The sequence below is a fragment of the Agelaius phoeniceus genome, chromosome 1 (assembly GCF_051311805.1).
Source record: "Agelaius phoeniceus isolate bAgePho1 chromosome 1, bAgePho1.hap1, whole genome shotgun sequence".
Lineage (NCBI taxonomy): Eukaryota > Metazoa > Chordata > Aves > Passeriformes > Icteridae > Agelaius > Agelaius phoeniceus.
In genome coordinates, this window is record NC_135265.1 from 19,954,659 (window position 1) to 19,975,180 (window position 20,522).

Below are 20,522 nucleotides of genomic sequence, written 5' to 3' on the forward strand. Positions count from 1 at the left end.
TGGTTAAGATTAAGGGGATATAACTCATTTTAGAGTCTACTATTTAAATTGTCCTAATTCAAGACAGCTTGTCTCTAGTCTGTCATTTTAGGGTCTGCACAGGGGAATAATTTTGGCCATTTCATATTTTGCTTTTTAGGTCAATCCAGGATTTTTTTATTTTTTTGAGTCTGAAAACAATAATGGTTTGGACATTTCCAAACAACTAATCAAAATTACAGAAGCACTTTTTTTTTTTTATTCCATCTTCTTTTTACTTGTCAAGTAGATGACATTATGCAATAAGAAGTAGTTATGAAGGTAGTTATCAAATACTTTTCAAATATTTGGACACCATAGCTATATGTTGTTTAGAAAAACTCTTCATCAAGATAAGAAATTCTGCAGTCAAAGATACATCTGAAAAACATACACAGAGAACCAAAAATATTCAATTATGTCTCATCTCTGTGTTGGAAAAAGAAAAGAGAGCTCTGAGAAAAATAGTATTCAATAACGTGGTTAAAGATTATGTCTTTACATATAAACACACAGACTGATTTGAAGCAAATGGAAATCTGTGGCAGGAAAAGCAGCAGAGGTTTATAAACAATTAGGATTCGAAGAGTGTGTTTCATGAAGTGGGGATAAAATAGGGAGGAAAAATCTCAATATGTGGTTGAGCACTGGAACAGCTCCCAAGGGCAGTGGTGACAGCACCAGCCTCACAGAGCCCAAGGAGCATTTGGGCAATGCTGTTGGGCACATTGGGGATGGTTGGGGATGTTCTCTTGGGGACTCTTGGGGATGGCTCTGTGCAGAACAAGGAACTGAACTCAATAACCCTTGTGGGTTCCTTCCTACTCAGGATATTCTGTCATTCTATGAATATATATTGTGAGAAACAAATTATAACTAGGTAACACGTTATGACATTAGTATTTCCACACATATGTACTTTTTCTCTATGGTTTCTTATCTAAAATCACAAGGGGATTCATTTCTAAAGAAATGCTATTCCCATTTTTTTTCCTGAAAATTAGATACCTTCAAGATACCACATATCATCTAAAATTATAGTATTTTAGACTACTGATTTTAGAATACTGATTTTGAAAACCTTGACTCATTATCAGGTGATTATCTACATAGATTTTTATTTTACCACTTTCTCTCTTTCCACTATCTAGCTATTCAGAAATTGTTTTCAAAGTCACTATTCTTTTACTAAGTTATTAAATGAAAAAGTATTCGATTCTATCTTCATTCTGCTATGTTCCAATTATAAACAGTCATAAATAGAGTTTAAATGAGATGCCAGTTATAATGTTCATTTCCTTCCACCTTGAACAAAGAGAATGGCCTATAGCTCTGGTCCTTTGGACACCTTCCTTCTCATCTTGATGCTTGAAACTGTACCTATCACAAATTTTTGGTATGACTGCATAAATTCTGCTATTGTTTGGAAGTCAATGTAAATTATTTCACTCTGAAGGAACTTCAGAAGTGGGTCTATAGCATGCATCTATTGTGAGATTTGAAAATGCTTTATGGAGATATCTTAAGAAAATCCTGCCCACCACACAAAAGACTGAATCACCAAGGCTGAAATAAAGATTTCATATTTTTCAAGGCCTAAATGAGAAAGCACTAAAGCTTTTCTATTCATGAATGTAAGACTAGATTCATATAAGCAGCAGCAGCATATAATTTAATTTCTGAATATTAAAAATTTCCCTGATGTTAAAAGGAGAACAGATAAGTTCAAAGGGAAAGAAAGAACTTGAGGATCATTATTCCAAGACTACACATGGCTCAGGAAGACTGAATTACAAATGGCTGCCAATGGGAAATAAAACAGTAAGCATAGTTCCCCTTTTCTTATACTCTTTCCCTGACATCCAGAACTGTTGAGACAGTTTATATTTCTAGATGTACTTTTTCTTGCTGTGGCTGACCAGAAATTCTGAGTATATCTATCTTAAATTTGATTGAATAAAATTTCCTTTGTCACAAAGTTTTTGGAATATAGTTTCTTCTAGAAAACTAAGGAAAGGTGATCTAAAGGGATGGATGTTGCTATGTCTCATTCTCTATGATTTCTTATGATGGTTCAAATAAATTCCAAATTAACTTCTTCAAGGTTAGGTTTTAGGGTACTGGGATGCCTTTGTACACATTTTTAAAAATACCCTTGGGCTTAAATGTAAAGCTAAAACCTGTCTTATAATTCACAGATTCTGATTTGTTTCTTCTATTTGTTTTTTCACAGCAAGTGAAAGCTTCCCCAGTATAAGGATTATGCACAACCTTTACAGAAGGTTTAGTTTGTGCTTTGCTACACAGCAATGGGGAGACTTGGAAGAATTATGATATTTCAAAGCAAATGTTTCACCTAAGTGAGAGCTGCCAGCAATCACTGAAAATTTTACTCTACTTCAGGTCCTAAGAGGTAAATCTGACCCTTTTGTTGGTAACCTGTGTGGTGAAGTCAAGAATTATGACAAGATCAGAAAAAAGCCTCGACCCATAGCATCTGGGAAATGGCACTTCCTATATTCCCAATTCCACCACGGTGAGATGACACGGTGTTAGAGATGCCATGTCCTGTCTGTGCTGAATGTTCTGCACTATTTGAATTGCCCTTTTATCTCCAGTGTATCCTTACATAATAATATGTTCTACTGGAGACAAATCTTTCAGGTGAAAGGAAAGCTGCAGGGGGATGTGGTGGGAAATTTATAACAATGACAGTCCTTTCTCATGTGCTAAGTTTATAGGGTAAAGAGACATTTTTTGAAAAATATTTTATAAAGAAAGGAATATATGAAAAAAACCTCAGAAGTAAAAAGGATTTCAAAGTAAAATGATCAAAGTTGATAAAAAGTGGTTCACAAAACAGAAGAAAAGAAAGAAAATACTTCCGATACTGTGACCAGCTACGGGAAATAAACTATGCAGCAAAAATAAACTAAAAACAGTAATTAAGAAAGAGAGAATGATAAGGAAAGGTGAAGTAGAAGAATAGACACAGAAGCACATCCAGATTAATTTTATTCAAATTAATTATTTCAGTGAGCAATATTAGTACTGAACTGGTGATAAGCATGACTGATGGTGAAAAAGCAAATACTGTTTTCTCAAATACACTGGAGCCTCAGGCACCACATGATATTTGTACTTGTCTTTATACCCAAAATTCATCCCAAATATTAATTTCGAAGTATCAACACTATTCTTTTTGAATAAACCAAAATTACTTTAGCAATTAGTTAAAACAGTACAATTTAGAGGTATAAATTCCCAAGACTTGCAGCTAAATAGGGCCTAGCAGGTAACTTGACTGCATAAAAGAGCTGGAGCATCATTCAGTGCTGACTTTATACTGAGATTTACCTTCTTCCACTAGATCTCCACAAGCACAAATATTTCACTTGGGTGATCGCTGGGAGACATAACAAAATATATTTACTATTTATTTGTTTCTTGAGAATCCTGCTCCAATATGTAGAAGTGCCATTTAACTGAATTACAGCAAATTTTTCCATCTGGTTTATTTCTCTAGAATGAGTGGGAAAATATAGTATTCTGATTTTTATAAGCAGAATAGAGTTTTTTTATTAGGCATCTTTGGATTAATGCTAGGATATAAATTAGGTGTAGCAATAATTTTTAGAATTTCTGTAATGCCTCCTATTTCAGCTCAACTAGAAAATACTATGAGAAAGACATTAATGAACATAAAATCCGATTCAATACCTTGAAATTTCTGTTCCATCTGAAACAAGAAATAGAAATGTTTTGTAACTTATATTTTGAAAAAATTAAGACATAATAAAGTTTTGTGTTTTTTTAAATCAAGCTGTTATTTACAAATTTGAAGAAGATAGTTACAACTAATTAACAATTAAATTCTTTGGTCCCTAGGATGTAAAATAAGATCTTCACATAACTTCATTAGCAGAAAGTTATGAACCTTGAAAAGTGGTGCGACTATATCTCATTTAGCAGCTAATTCTGAACTACATCCAGTGCCACTGGCAGCTCCCTCTGCATTAGCATCAGCTGAAAGCTACTTCTGCAGTATCCTAGCTCGACCTAGCACTACCTTGACAACACCTTGCTTAAGTGTTCAGAAATATTCTTGGATATCTAAGAATTGTCATGGCTAATATGGACTGATTACTTAAAAGCATAAAGCCCACAACTGAATTAGAGCTGCTGGCAATGCTTTATTACTTAGAGCTCGCAACCTGCTAAATTGTGATTGCCTCCATTTAGAACATGTTGCCGCTTGAAACTCAAAGTAATTAAAGGCAAGCTGAAATATAATAATACAGAGAGAGGAAAAGAGATCTGCAGTAGTACAACTATCTTCTGAAAAGTGGAACACTACACAAAACCTGCACTGCAGGTAATACACTTTTCTTTTAGCTAGGTCTTTGAATAAACATAATGAGCAACAATCATAGCAGGACTGACAGTGGATTAGGTAAACTTTCCCACTGATTCTGTTACAGAAAAATGTTCTTGTTCAAATATCTACAGGACAGTGCTTTTATACTATTGCAAGGTAATATCTTCAAATTTTAGCATCTGAATATTTAAGCACCTCTCTAGCAACAACAGTTAGTAAAAAACAGCACCTCCTCCTAAGTAGCTCTTTGTCAAGAACAGTATCAAAAATTCAGCAGTAGGTTCTTTTTTTTTCCTAAATTGATGTGGTTTATTGTATTACATGGATTTTATGTATTTCTCTTGCCTCTTCACAAGCTCTACCAGACAAGCAAGGATTATTAAGGTAGGGCTCTTCCAAGGACAGTATGAAGCCAATCTTAAGTAATAGCACCTAGATATAGTTTTTTGTCTGGAGAGAAGATTATCTATCAAGTTGCAATTTATGCATGTAGATAAGGCATGAGTTTTTGACTTATTCAACAAACTGTAAGTAACCAATATAGCTCCGACAAATTTTCTTCAGGCCAAATTTATGATATATCACATTTATAAGAGCAACAGATTGTAATACAAGTTAGATACTTTGAAGTATTCTACAACTGGAAAATCTTTGGAGAAAAATAATGTAATTAGAAAATGTTGCTCTATTGAAATGAATTTATTTCTGTAGTTGTGATTATTTCAGAATTACAGGTACTTAAAATATATAATTTGAAAATTTTCCTATTATGCTATACTATGCATGAAACTGCCTATGTAATCCTTAAGATATGGCTAAAAAAGGTGATTAACGTAATATGGGTAGAACAAATGCCTGTTTATGCACATAGTCTGCAGCTCATTGAATTACATTCCAAAATATTATTTGCCTGAGCCTATTTAGAGAAAATAAACAAAACTCTCATTGAGCTCGAGACTGAACAAATGTCACCCATGTGAACATATTATTTCACTTGAAGCTTTAATCAGCATGTGTTTAATTCCTCCAGAAGGTGCTTATCACAATGAAAATAATAATAGAAATAGTTTCTTGAACAGCATGGCAACCAGGTCATACACAGGCTGTCCTATCTGAACAACAAGAGATATATTAATAAAAAAGAAAGCTTATCAAAGAAGAATTTTCTAACCTTCATATTGGCTTTTATTTAACAATAATAATTCCCAATTGTCCCTTAGTCATTAATTTCTGCTGACATTTCTATCACAATCTGTATTTGCATGTATACTGTTGCTTTTCTTCTAATATGGTATCATATGCTACATTTCATTTTCAGAGTAAACCACTGCTTTTCTCACAGAAACAAACAGGGCATTTTAAGACATTAGAATTATTTTTCTACATAGATCAAATACTTGTGTAGCAGAAGTGAGATTTTAAGTACTCAAAGAAAATATTAGCGAGGGAAATGTGGTACACATTTGTATTTTATGAAGAGCTCAAAGATAAAAAAAACCTAACAACTTTCTTTGAAAATAATTGTGAACTACTTTGATACTCATAAAAGTCTTTGATCCCAAATTAATATCTTCTCTGACTTTTTTCATACAGGAGAAAACCAATATAGTGGAATGGCAGTAGATTCCTCTCAACTGTGGTTCAGCTCCTCCATGCCAGTAATATTCTAAATTTCTATAATTATTTGTATGTTCAACTTCTAGCTAAAACACAAAACTGTCATCTATAAACTATGAGAAAAAAAAAAAAAAGTCAGATTTTGTGACTGTGAAATACACTGAAATACAAAATGCCACAATTTTCCTTGCCCTCTGAAAAGAGAGCATGTATGATATATAGTTGTGTAATAGCATACCTCCATCAATGCATTCTGGGGTGAAAGAAATATCATCAAGAGCAAATTCTGTGGGTTGACTCCACCCCACTTCAGCTTCGAAGGCAACTCTGAAAAGGCTGTTACTGGAGAGAACTACACTTCCATACATCCATTTGTTTTCTTCATTTCTACTAGAAGACCACATAAGGATATCCATTCCATGTTCTTCAACTGTGTAGACCTGTTGATGACAGAACCCAAGAGATGCAAATGAATCAGCATTAAGGAACAGGAGGGCAGCTTGGGGGAGTAACACAGCCCAAGTGCAGCAGTGCACCTCCTGTTTGGGCAGTACTAACCCTCCTAGATGTGGTTCAGATCCACTTCATATTGGTGATGACCAAATGTTACTGAGTACTTTTGCTAATGCTAGTTCAGCTTCAAATATAAAGCTACTGTGAAAAGAAAAAAAAAAAACCAAAAAAAACCCAAAAAAACCCAGCTAACCCAATCACTAATTGAAAAATCTACAAAGAGTCTCAGTCTGACATACAGAAGATAATGAGTAAAGACTTAACCCCAAATTCATTTAGAAATTGAAGAAAGACTGAGTAGGATCTTGAGCTATCCTTTCATGTCTAAATGGTGACCTCTTTATGGTTAGACTGAGTGAAGATTTTAGAGGTATAAATAAAAGACTTGGCAACTAGGGATTTAAGTCTGTCATCTGGTACTAGCCATTTATAGTATGGAGTTTGAGACATTCACAGAAAGTTATTGCAAACATATTCAGCAAATGTATGAATAAAAATACATAAATATTTAAATACTGAAAGCAAAAAGTATAGCAACAAATGAAGTCCCAATTAACCAACAACTAGTGAATTTATGCCAAGAACATGAAACTGGAAAATACAGAGGTATTTGCTTTTCCCACTCAGGTGTTATAAAATCGTCATACAATCTGACCGGTTAAAAAAATGAAAAAGAACTGCAGAAAAGAAAGTAAGCATATTCTAACCATTCGTGATGATAATTATTTCTTTAAGGGACTGAATATTATTATCAATATCCATCCTCTTCTCATCACTTTCAGAAATATAATTCTCTTAAACTAATTTTCCAGTGACCTTTAGGTTCATGATGCCAACTGAATTCCCCAGCTTAATAAGGGAACAGAAACCCTAAGGCCCAAGAAAGTCATGAACTTGAACCCATGCTAATTATCTGTGTAGTTCAGTAAGTTTGATTCTCCCAGTCCACCTCGTGGTACAAATAAGCTAAAAACCCAAATGGGACCCTAAATCCCACATAATTTGTAGAAATTGATGTGTTGATTAAAATATCTCTGATGCCTGAAAACTCTTGCAAGTTATTTTAATTTTGGAGTAAGGGAGGAAGAAAGGATACTGACACAAAGTAACTCAAATCAGGACCAAATTTTGTCAAGCTTGATCTTTGGTCACAGGACTGTGTAACAGCAATATCTTGTCACTGTCCTAAAAGCACACCTCTTGCAGGGCTAAAAGGACAGGTGTTGAGAAGAAATAGATGGTTCAACCCATAAAATAAAATTAAAAACTGTGTGTAACGGTTTTTCACATTACCAGGCTTTGAGGTCTTAGTAAGTTGAAATCCTTGATTAGAGAAACCCTTTATGTGAGGTTAGGACAGTGTTAAAGACCTGTGTGTGTCTCTGGAACCATTCACTATTTCACCAATCATGAAATAAGATAATCTTGATGATCTGGAATTTTGCAGCATATAACAATATTAGCATGGCTTTAGCTATAAGCAGTGATATTTACTTTTGGAAGGTAAATATTGAGGTAATATCCCTTTCAGTATATCTCATTGTTGAGTCTTACAGCTGCACAAATAGCTATTGGGGAAGTGGGAAGAATCCAAAACATTTGAAGACAATGCTAGCATCTTTCTTACAGGATACTTAAAGATTGTCTCATTGTTTAAAGCCAGATTTTTTTTTTTTTCCAATTCTTTTGGTCAGGTTAGTAGGAGAATTTTCTCATACTAAAAGTTTCAAGGCACAATAATTGTTTGAACAGGTCTGTCTATGTATAAAGAAATTTCATTGTGTCCATACAAAGTCTGGTCTCAGGTGCAGCAAGGACCCACTCTGTGCACATTCAGATCAACTCTGCAGCTCAAGCTCAGTACCAACAATAAACCAGTCAGGAATCCTGCTGTGTGCTCACTGGCCAGTGGGCCTGGAATGGCAGCAGATCAAACTGGGTCCTAAGTATGACATTTTGATGACATCAGCTCCTGTTCACATGGATGCAAAGTCATCTTACATGCCTTGTCTTTCTTTCCTTGAGATTTAACTTACACTTACCACACAGTAAGGGTATGCAGATATGTAATTACTAATGGATTAATTAACATGTTATGGCAATTTCTGTGACTCTGTCCTCAGTTAGACTAAATTTTAAACCTGGTGTACGACAATCACATAGGTAATTGAGGAAACTGACATCATTTCGTGTAAATCTCTAAACTGGTACATTGGAAATCTCAGTTGAGCGAGAACAGTCCTGTTTCATTTGTCATGTACCTTCCTGGGGTAACGCTTCAATCTCATTACTTGCCAAAGTACTCCTGAATACTTGAGTTCTCCAAACCTTTTTCTATCCACAACTATGCCAGGAAAGGGTTTGTGTTCTTAAATGTCATCTAAAAAAAGTTAGATGAAATTTCTAAAAGAATAACACATAACTGAAAATGCATGCTAAGTCAAATGAGATTAAAGGAGAGTTCAGAAAAATGAGAAGCCCAAGGACTCTGTTCCTTTAGCAGGGGATACAGGTCTTATTTTCTCTGAGGTTGTGCCCGGTGAAAGTGAAGAAACATAATAATATATCTTCTCTCCTGGGGCTACCCATGCCACTCAGTGTTTGAGCATCTTCTGGATCAGGAAGTACATCAGGTGTATACAAGACTTTTGCTGGCCTTTTGCAGCACATGAAAGGTCAAGCAAATTTTCATGGATAAGATCTCCCTAGATCCCTATAAGGGTACAACTCTGTGGTGCTTAATATCTCCAGCACTACCTTCCTGCACAGCATCCTATCTAAAGTGTGCAAGCTAGCCTGGTAGTGAAAACAATTTAAGATGTGCAGGAGAAAAAAGCTGGCAAGATGAATCCCACTGTATGGTATGTAATGGAAGAAAAGCAACCACCAAATACCAAACAAGTAAAAAAAACCCCAAAAACCACAAAACCCTCAAAACAACCAAACAAGAAGTTGCAGCAAAATCCCATTGAACAACTCTGTATTTATGTGTCGGATAAGATTGTTCTGCAGCCTAATCCTGATCTAGCTGATCCACGGAGAACAACATTCTTTAGAAAATCCTATTTACTGCCTTAAAGTCATGACTTAGTTCTAATTCAGTTTGAATGCTGGAAAGTACTACATTCCACCTGAATTGCCAAATAAATAAGAAACCAATGCAGGTCTGAAGAGTGCATAATAAGAGACGTATTCTCCCACCATTGACAACTTAGAGTCTTTAATTGCCAGCTGAGGAAACAGGAAAATCTTGAGAAAGAGAACCTGTATTTTCACTTCATTATGCACCAGAGACTCGTGTCAGCTGAGGAAAATGTCCATTGACTCCAGTGAATAATGATGCTAGGTTTTCTGCTTTACATCTTTAAGACTATGCTTTTGAACTCTTCATGTGCTCAGCAGTCATCATCATGTCTTCCTTGGACCGAAGTCTCACCAGAGACAGACTGAAATTGTTTTTAAGTCCACAAATCAGATTACAAAATTGAATCATATTCCATTGTCCCAATAGAGAAGCACTTAAAAAATTACTTACCTCTTTTCTCTATTCCTCTAAACCTCTGTTTGAAGTAATAAAAGTTTTGCCTAAACATTAGTTTAAAGTAATACAATACTTAGGTTTTTAAGTAAAAGTGATCTGTCTTATACCAAAATTTATTATAAATCAGTTCTTTTAGTATCAACAAATATGAAGGCAGAAAACTGATATATTACCTATATACATATTAGCTATCACATCAGGAATTAATTTCAGTTTTAATTCTCCACTGTATGAGTATGGCAGACTCCTGAGGTAAATGGACAAAGAAGCACAATAAACACTGAGTGTTTTCAGTCTAACTGACATATGATCAATAGAATTTCCATTGGGAAGAAACAGATGTGAAAACCACATTCATTTTTTGCTGAAACTGCTCTCCTACACCATTAAATTCAACAAAGTAGTCATAAGAATGCAAAGCGAAATGTGAGGGTTTTAAATTTACATTTGCAGCATAATGCAGCAACATTTGTTTGTATTAAGAGGCATTTTTGTCCAGAAGATATTGATTGATATATTAGACCAGGCTGGTATTTAGTGCTGGAAAACTCCCCTTTCAAATACTCTTACCAAATGCTTCCAAGGAAAGCTAGTGGGTTTGTTCTTAGTCATTACAAAGCATTTTTCTTCTCCTGTTGATTAATGATTGGTTGAAGTCCTGAAGCAGGAGTATTCAGATTTCTTTTAAATAGCATCCATTCTATGTTAATGCAAGAGTTGCTCTAAACATTGTATCTTTCTAAAAATAATAATAATAGCCCAGACTTTTGGTTTCCCTATGAACAAATTACAGTTTATGACAATGGAATTGTGAAATTGAAATGTGCATTGTGAATACAGAATAGAAGCATTTCAAGTTCCTTTTTCCTTTTCCTCACTGACTAGTTCCTTTTCTGAGTAAGAATGGGATTGTTCCTGTAACTTTCCACTATTTTGTGTAGTTCTACCACGTCTATTCCCTATACCATTACAATGTTCATTTTAGTCTTTCTTTTACTGATTCCTTGTATGCCATTTTAATCACACATCTTAGTATGTCCTTAGTATGCCCTGTATCTGCAGTCCTTTTATTTTTTTTTAATTCAGACTCAACCAGACAGCTGTCTTTTAGATAAGAACTATATCAGCTTTTGTACTGGTGTTATAATATTCTGGCACATTATTCAAACTTCCTACTACAGTTTGACTTCTTTCACCTCGAGTGCAAACTGAAAAAAAAAAAAACCTTCACAGAGCTGTTGTTTCAGAAGTTTTGGGCTGTTGATTTTATTGCTTTTCTTTTTTGGTTTTTTTTTAGGCTTTTTCCTTTTTCACTTGAATGGGTACAGTTAATTTATATTCTTGATTTAATAACAGCAACAGTTGATACTGAATAGCTTATTAGTTTGATAGAATAGTGCAAAATGTCCACAGAGGTAAATTGATTCTGTGATGAGGTGATATTCCTTGCTGAGTGCCTCAATCTGTTGTGAATATATTTCTATGTAAGAATACCTGTAGCAAAGCCATAAACAGGGAACTTTATTTGTATGTGGGAGTAAGACAATACTTTATGAAATGGAGGCAATTAGAGGAAATTAAACTAGTCTTCTTAAAAAGAAAAAGTCCAATTAAAAAGCAGGCTCTGGCTGTCTGCCTGCTAACTCACACATAGGCCACACACATCTACTTATTCACAAATGCTAAGTGTTCTGTGATGCTTGAAAACATTCAAAAGCTCCTTCAAAGGATCTCATCATCAATCTTGCATGCTGTAAGGTCCAGGATACTTGAATTTAAACATAGTTAATCATAGATAATCTCACAGTATTTCAGCTATCAACAGGTCAAAAAAGGAATTTATGTTTGCTTTTTACTGCTGCTTATACAAACCTCATGAAATACAGCTTTTTTTTATCCATAAGTAAATTTACAGCAATACTCAGAGTAATAAACTAGGTGCTAGAGATAAAATTGATATGCAAATCCCATCCTGAAAAAAATTACTAATAAAAAGAAAACAAAAAGAAAAAAGGTGGAATGAAGGATAACAATATCCTTGGGCTGGATGTAAGGAGAAGATAGTGGAAAGTTTACCCGTGGCACAAGTTGCCCCTAGAGGCTGAGTAGTCTCCATTTATGGACAATTTCAAGACTGGGTAAATTCCTGAGCCACCCAGCATCATCTTGTAGCTGACTCAGCTTGGAGCAAGGGGTTGGACTAGAGACCACCTGAGGCCCTTCCAGCCTAATTGCACTACAATCCCATGGAACAGTGCTATGATTATCTTTTCCAGTGGAGAACAGTGTGGTAAAAAGTTCCTGACTTAATTCAATGTCCAAGACTACAAAAATATTCTTGTTCACTTTTAACATGGACTAAAATATATTCTGTACTGACTAAAAAAGTTAAAATTACCTGTATTTTCAAAATTTTAACAAACCCCACAGACAGGAGTTTTTCTCAGGTCACTTAAAAAGGAGCTGTGCAGCATATTTATACAGTGAGTCACATGAAGTGACCTGTTTGCCAAGGGGTCACATCCCTGCTTGGACTGTTACTGGATTACTCAAAAACCAAAAGTGTACTTGTTAAGGATGCTTGGGGAACAGCAAGATGACAGTTTCATGGAAACTTGGGCTATAATTGTTAATAGAGTTAAATACCTTATTTCCAATTGTTTTAAAAAAATACCTTTCACACACAGTTGCATTAATATTTTTAAAACATATAATTTTAACCACTAAACATTAGAAATTTCTCTATTTTATGTTAGAGTGAATTTTGCAGAGAACTGTGCTACTATTGGGTAGGTTTTAGTATGCTAGTCACATGTGCAGTGTTTATTCTTACACATATAGTGAAAGGACTTCAAGTGGAACGAAAACTAAAGCAAAACTGTGACTTGATCTTGTCAGGAGAAGATTTGTCTAACAGCAGTAAGTTGTGATGAAGTTTTGTTAATATAAATTCCTGAGATTTTGCTAATCCTAGACACAAAAATGCAAATAGTACTAAAGCAAGTATTGTTATGCCATAATGGGGTAGAAGGACTTTTACCTTTAAGACTCCTGTTTGCCTTGAGGGAAACATCCAGAACCAGAAGCGAACTCTGCAGACCCCAAGACTAGGTGGGAAGAATTTTGTGGTAGTTATCCTTGCTCTGTTTCCTTCCTTCTGGGTGGATGAGTTGACATACAAAAATCTCTGTCCTTTACCTTAAAAACAAAACAAAACAAATTTAGGGTTTCTCAATAATATTTTATGCTTTGCTTTAAATTGTAAGCATTTTTATAAACACAGATGCTACTATTTTTTTTTCTTTTTGCCACATACATGTATACCGTACCATATTGTACGGCGATCTTCCTTGCTAATGCTTTGTGTATTTCACAGAATTTCAGAATAGCTTGGCTTGGAAGGGCCGTTAAAAGTCATCTAGTTCCAGCTCCATGCCATGGGCAGGGATGCCACCCCTGCATCAGGCTTCTCAGAACACATGCAGGCTGGCCCTGAACACTTCCAAGGATGGGGCATCCACAGCTTCCACACAAATTTTCTCCAGTGTCTCACTGCATTCTGAATAAAGAATTTCCTTGTAATTTCCTAATTTCTAATCTAAGTCTCTCCTGTCTCAGTATAAAAAGATGTCACTTGTCCTAGATGTCCCTTGTGCTAAACAGAATCATAGAATAACCTGACTTGGAAGGGAAGCACAAGGATCATCAAAGCCCAACTCCTGGCCCTGCACAGGACACCCCAAGAGTCACACCCTGTGCTGAGAGCACTGTCCAAATGTATCTTGAGCTCTGTCAGGCTGGTGCTGTGACCACTTCCCTGGGGAGCTGTTCCAGAGCCCAACCACCCTCTGGGTGAGGAACCTTCTCCTAATATCCAACCTAAACCTGATGGACTGATGGATATTTCCAAGTATTACAGGCTGTAGGCGATTCTGACAAACAGTTCCTCTGTAGCTAATGTGAATATATCTTGCCTGGGTAATTTAAAAGTAAATTACAAATCTGGATAATTTTGTAAACACTTTGCTCTAATTTTGTTTTCCTTTCGCTTATTAACTGTGTTTTTCTTACAATTGCTGGGTAATTTCACAGAAACAAAGAACTAATTAAATGAGAGAAACTGAAATAGAAAAACACACAAAATCTCCTTAAAAAGCCAGGGGCTAGTAGTTGTTTTGTTATCTCATTGCATCAAAGTAACAGCAAGGAAGCAAGTCAAACTACTTATTTGCAAGAAACAGCTTGCCTGGAACAGCTGCAGTAGTTTCTACCTCTACCTTGTCTGTTTTGTCCCTTTCCAAGAGGAATGTAAATTCCAGATTTACAGCCTGCGACATAAAGTGGTAGGAATGTCTGCAAAAACTGTGATTTGTGGTAGATAAGCAGTTCCCTCATGATCAGGTGAGCAGTTCCTGCAGCAGGTGCAGAATAAAGGAAAAGGGAGGATAAACAAGTTGGACAGAAGTTGGCTACAGCCACCCATGATAAGGTGTCTCTATTGATTTTGAAAAGATAAATTTAAAAAAAAAAGAGTCAAAACCTGGAGACGATGCTGCTCACAAACTCAAGAGAAAAACAGTAAAAATATTGATACTTCTGGATTGGATATTAACTATACTTTGCTGATTAGATGGAAATTAGGATAGAGATTCTAACTATCAAAGCTTCTGAAAACAAAGTTAATTACTTCTCAAATAGAGATTAGTACATTTGTGATGGAAATTAATGTCCCACCCAGATATATTGTATAATATAAAGAATATTTATTTAAATATTCATTTAATATTTATTATTTAAATACTTATTTAATATTTATGTAATACAATATCTAATTATGCTCACTACATAACACAGATTATTGTAATTGCCTATCAATTTATTTCATTCTCCTGACAATCAACAGGCATCGTGGTAGCAGTTTGTCAGGAATATCTTGAGATGAACTTCTATAATAACATTTCTGGCAAGCCAATGTCAGGGAGGTAAGTTAAATCAAGGCAGGAGCCTCAGGCATTTCACACACAGCCCCACACTTTGCTCCTCATCCTGCATATGGTTGAATGTTTTTATGAAATTCATTAGGAATGGGAGCACACTTCAGGAAAAGTAGATTATTTAAAATATTGACAAGGAGAAGAGTATTACTCTAGCCAGTTAAATTTCATCAGAGAATTCATCTTTTAATGTCAGAAAATGACATTACGTATCTGAAATTTGTTATTGGAGTTGAATAGAAAGGAATAGTACCATTTCAGTTGGATGAGACCTAAAATGATCATCTAGTCCAACTGGCTTATCAGTTCAGGGCTGCCCAAGATAAAGCATTTTGTTAAGGGCATTGTCCAAATGCCTCCTAAACACTGAAAGGCTGGGGGCACTCAACACCTCTAGGAAGCCTGTTCCAGTGTTTGGCCTCCCCACCTATAAAGAAATACTTCCTTCTGTCCAGTCTGAGCCTTTCCTGGCACAGTTTTGAACCATTCCCATGTATCAGCTGATCACACTGAGATGTGCTGCTATCTTGGCACTGATCCACATTTTTTGTAGGTTTTATTTAAAATTCTGTGAATATTTCATTTTCCCAGAAGTGATGCAGTACACATGTCAATACCTGGTGTGTGGTCAGTATGAGGATGTGTTTGCCCTGTGACAGCATTGTTGCTAATATTCCAGTCAAAATCATCACTAGTGTCTTGTGTTAATCCACATACAGTTGTCCACTCTTGATCTTGTGTTTCAAAGTTACAGCTTCCAGGAATGCTTGTGTAGTAACCTGAAAATACAGCAAAAAGTCAATTATCATCTCATCTCTACATAAAGGTGCTATAGTGTGCACACTAAAAATGGAAATGAAAAGGACTCTGTATGGCTAACACTGTGATTCCCTGAATTTCATGCATGGACATAAATAATATGTGATAGTTAATGAGGAAAGGAAAAGCTGATTCTTCACTTTTAGAGCAGGTATAAACTTTATTACAGATGAATGCCCATGGCAAACCAATGACTTCACCAAATTTAGTTCTTATCCAAGGTAAATGGAAAGAATGATTTCCAGACAATTAGCTAGAAAAACTGGACTGCCCTTCCACAGTGGCATTTTTCATAAGGACATGTTGGCCTTGTGAACATTATGTCTGATGGCAGCTTTATGATGAGGGATATGTTCTAGTGATTAGGACACTGACTAAATTTAGGAGGTCTGAATTAAACTGCTCACTTCTAACTCTGCTGCTTCAGGTTACTTTGGAAAAGTAGTTAATCAACAAAATGATATAAATAGGGTGTCAGATGAATCAAATAGCACCACAATCTCTTCTGTTGGCTCCAATACATCTTTTCCTTCATTATAAAGCAGAGGCAGCTACACAATTGCTGAGTGTGACTGTGGACAACACCTGTGAGGAGACTTCAGAAAAATGTTACAAACTATTAAACATCACAATCAGCCAAGCATTTTAGGTACAAGTCTGACTGTGACTATTCAGAATGGGTTTGAGGATTTAGACTATGTTCCTTTATCTAGAAATATTCTGCAATATTCAAATAAAAGTATTTATGTATCATTGTCTGTGTATAAAGGATATAGATAAAAATTGCAGATTTAATTTCCTCCTTTTAATCTGTTTGGTTTTTTTCCTATTTTCTACTTTGATGCTAAAAGAAAAACTGAGGCCATTCTTTATGAAAATATCTTTATCATAAAACTGCTTATGACCAAGGTCTGCACACACCCTGTAACCCTGTGGACTTTTGTTCTCTGTAAAAAAAAAAAGTGTCACCTTAGTTAAATGCATAAAACAAATATCTTAAAAGATGTATAGTTTTGATCCAATATAGGTTATTCACTGGATCAAAATCCTGTATGCTAGGGGGAGAATTAGCACTGTAATGTAGTTACTGCACTGCAAGGACTGAAGTGTCTCTCCTAAGCACAGATCTGCATTGGCAGTGTATTACAAACACCATGTAAGCCTAATAAAGGCCTAACTCCAACAATAACCTCACACAGAGGAAGAACAAAGGGAACCCATTATTTAAAAAAAAGAAAATACATTTTCTTGTGTATCTCTAACAAAATCAAAGTCCAAATCCATTTAGGATCTACACTAGTCACAATAGAATACCTGACCATTTTTTTACCCTAATGTGTTAGCAGTGCATTCAGAAGGCAATTATTAATAAATATTTATGAACAGTACTTACTGGGTTGACAAAGTCATGTGACCCATCTGCACCTGCTGGCTGATTTTTTTTGTGGGTAAGCATACACCCTATTTAGAAGCCAGTAGAAGAAAATTGCTCCATTTATTGGAAAAATTGCTTTTATTTCAATAATTCAAGCACTCCTCTAGTTGGTTCATCAACACTGAGGTTTGCTATTAATCAAATCTGTCTGTACAGTTGGCTGCAATTCATAAAAATTGAAACAGCTTTCAGGTGTGGTTTTTTCACCTCAGTACTTCCAGCAGCATATCGAAAGAGAATCAAAATTTTGCAAGATTGCCTGACTGGACTGAATGAAACATAGAGTAAGTAATTACCATGAGTTTATTAAAAAAAAAGTCCACCAGCCTACGTGGATGCAGTTCATTTTGTACAGGTTCTGTTGTAAATCCTGCATACAGGAATTGCTGCTGAGTAGATTATGGTCCATTTACTTCTTTGGAATTACACTTGTATAAAACTATAGTAGAATGTGAAATAAGCTCAGACCTTGAGCTCAGTGCAAAGGAGAAAACTGCAGACAAATGTGGCCATAACCAGTTGTGATGGGACAGGTTAGGCTATGAAGAGATTTCTCTGTGCCTGTTGTACTTTCTTTTCTGATTAAGCAGGTCCTGTTGTCTTTCCATTTAAAAAATCATGTTTCCATATCTAGGAGGCATTATGTGCCCTTTAATGTTGTTTATTCCCATCTATAAGATATATGCTCAGGGAAAAAGTGTATTTAAATATAAGGCATCATTTGTTGGGACTAAAATAGAGCAGAAAGGGAAATATACCTAGGGCTTATCTGAGTATTCTGAATGCCAGATTACTGTATATCTGCATTACACTTCCATAGAAACAGCAAGACTAAAGACTGATGAAAATATTTTGATGTATATACAGCCTTTCCATCAACAATAAAAGAATATTTCAGTCTATTTCTATGAAGAGAATATCAACAATTATTTTTTTCTTCCCTTGGAAAAGCTTTTCTTCAGTATAGCAAAGACAGTTTCTTTACTGTGATTCAAGATAATTTATGGCCTGAAATGTTCCAATCTATTATCTGACTAAGAAAAGAGTCCTTCCAGAAAACACAGAACAACACCCTCCCCCAGGAAGCTACTATATTCTCTAACAATATTTAGAGAACAAATCAAGTGTCTCCATAGTTTTCTGAATATCTTTACTCAACAGTTCACTTTAGACAGTAATTTAATTTAGTGTTTATCTGTTAGATCTGGAAAATGTTACAAGGGTGAGTTTACAGAGTATTTTGCTGCACTTACTTTGCCTAAGTCCTGAAAAAGTACTAAATCTTTATACAAGAAATACAGGTTAGCTGCTTAAAATCTATCTTGGACTCTACTTCTAAAAGCCTAGTATTCTTAAGTTATCATTCAATGTAAATTCATTTCCATTAATATGATTCACAAAGTTCACTGCAACACAAAGTACTACAAGAGGTAGAGATCGGAAATAGTGACACTATATTCAGCTTTTGTACTTCAGAACTGCTATTTTATTTTATGAAAGGGAGAAACTCCAAGTTAAATCTCCTATAGTTAGTGAGATTCAGACTCCTAGAATCTCCTATAGTGAGATATAGACATCTTAGCATCTTTTTTAGTAAGTATGTAAGTCTGTAGCCTGGTAAAAACATTATAATGTGCATTGTCCAATAAAGGGTCATTACTTTTGTAATCCTGTCCACTCGAGCATGTAGAAACCCCATGCAAGAAAAAAGGCCCTTGATTTTCAAAGGATCACAAAATATTGCCTTATTTCAGTGAAATACTTTCACTTCCAAAAAGGGTGAACATTGAATTGATGTGTGGATTCATTTACTCTATCTAGCAAGTTTACTTTTGAGCATACCTGCATTATGGCAGAATTTGACCCTCCAGCTCAAAGACTAACATTTGGACTCATTACTGAGCTGCATATGTGGACTACTTAATCTTCCTGCTCCAAATATCCAGTCCAGACTGTAATTGTAAATAAACAAAAATATGGAGCAGGAACAAAGGCACAATGCTTTACTGCTTCTGAGTTTCAGGCCTGAATTGGAAAGCCCATTAACTTGATCCAGATTTTCAAATGGAGCTGTGTCCTTCCATCTCAATCAGCCCCAGCAAAGAATGCCTTCAGACAAATTGTGTCTCAGTATTCATTAGGACTTAGGCAAAGATAAACAGACTCAATTTTTTTCCAACTGTTCTGTAATAGAGAAATGACAGTAAAATATTTTCATAGCTCTGAGGTAGAAGCAAGATCAAACAATGAAACTGTACTCACACTACTCAGATCACAAAGGCAAAATTCATTTGACAGGAAAGTCAAGTTTATTTTTAAGTATTCACCTTTTTATGGCACAATCATTCCTAAATGTTATTATACATAAGTTTTGCTTGCTTAGCTTTTCCATTCAACATTGATATTTCCTTTCAAAACCTTTTTCCATTAATAAACAAGCTTATTTTTTTTTCTCAGAGTTAATTTTTATTGTAACTCATTGATTTAATTCCTCAAGTATGTTTTTAATCCCTAAGCTGGTTTTGGCCTTGGTGTCAGGGGTTTTTTTGAGTATTTAACCTTTGGTTCTAGTTAGTTATACTTTTGCAAGTAAACCGTTCTTGAATACTTTTGCAGCAAATATCTCTAAGGATGTGAAAATATCAGAACTTTTTACCTGGGGACAAGGCAATCTGCTTGCGATCATCTTCTAAGTGAATCATCTTTATGAACTCACCTTAACTATACTACAGAATTTAAAGCTATAATTTTAATTGAAGATTAGATTAACACACAGAGATACTTACTGCAGTCAGCTTCATCTGATAGGTCTTCACAGTCTGGTTTATAGTCACAGATGAACTGAGACTCTATGCACTTATTCCCACACACAAAATCAGTGAGAGCAGGGCATTCTCTGGGATTCTCTCCAACTGAAACCAACAAGACACTTAAATCAATATTGCAATTAGATCAAAGGATGTTCTTTTTAATTTTTTAACTATTATACATCATGGCTTCAGGGTTTTACTGCTTCCAACAGATGTTATTTGGTCTCACTCTTTAAATGTTTTAATTATATATTTCTAGACTACTGCATTTGCCTTGCCCAAAGCTTCAAAAGTAGGATGTTTTGGCTGGAAGAAAATTGAATCCAGCATCAACATAACTGTTTCCCTGGTATATTTGTTGTAGACATTTATAAAAAAAAGGATTCTGTGAGCTGTT

General features: G+C 35.2%; 1 protein-coding gene across 1 annotated transcript in view; it reads right to left on the reverse strand.

Annotated features, from left to right (window-relative positions):
- MALRD1 (MAM and LDL receptor class A domain containing 1) overlaps positions 1-20,522 on the reverse strand; it is a 217,304-nt gene that overhangs the window by 58,773 nt on the left and 138,009 nt on the right. The window contains exons 25-28 of the mRNA XM_077191926.1: positions 20,102-20,227; positions 15,679-15,840; positions 13,108-13,265; positions 6,252-6,453 (exon numbers count right to left, since the gene is read on the reverse strand). Coding sequence (XP_077048041.1) covers positions 6,252-6,453; positions 13,108-13,265; positions 15,679-15,840; positions 20,102-20,227 — 648 coding nt within the window. The remainder of the gene's footprint in view (positions 1-6,251; positions 6,454-13,107; positions 13,266-15,678; positions 15,841-20,101; positions 20,228-20,522) is intronic.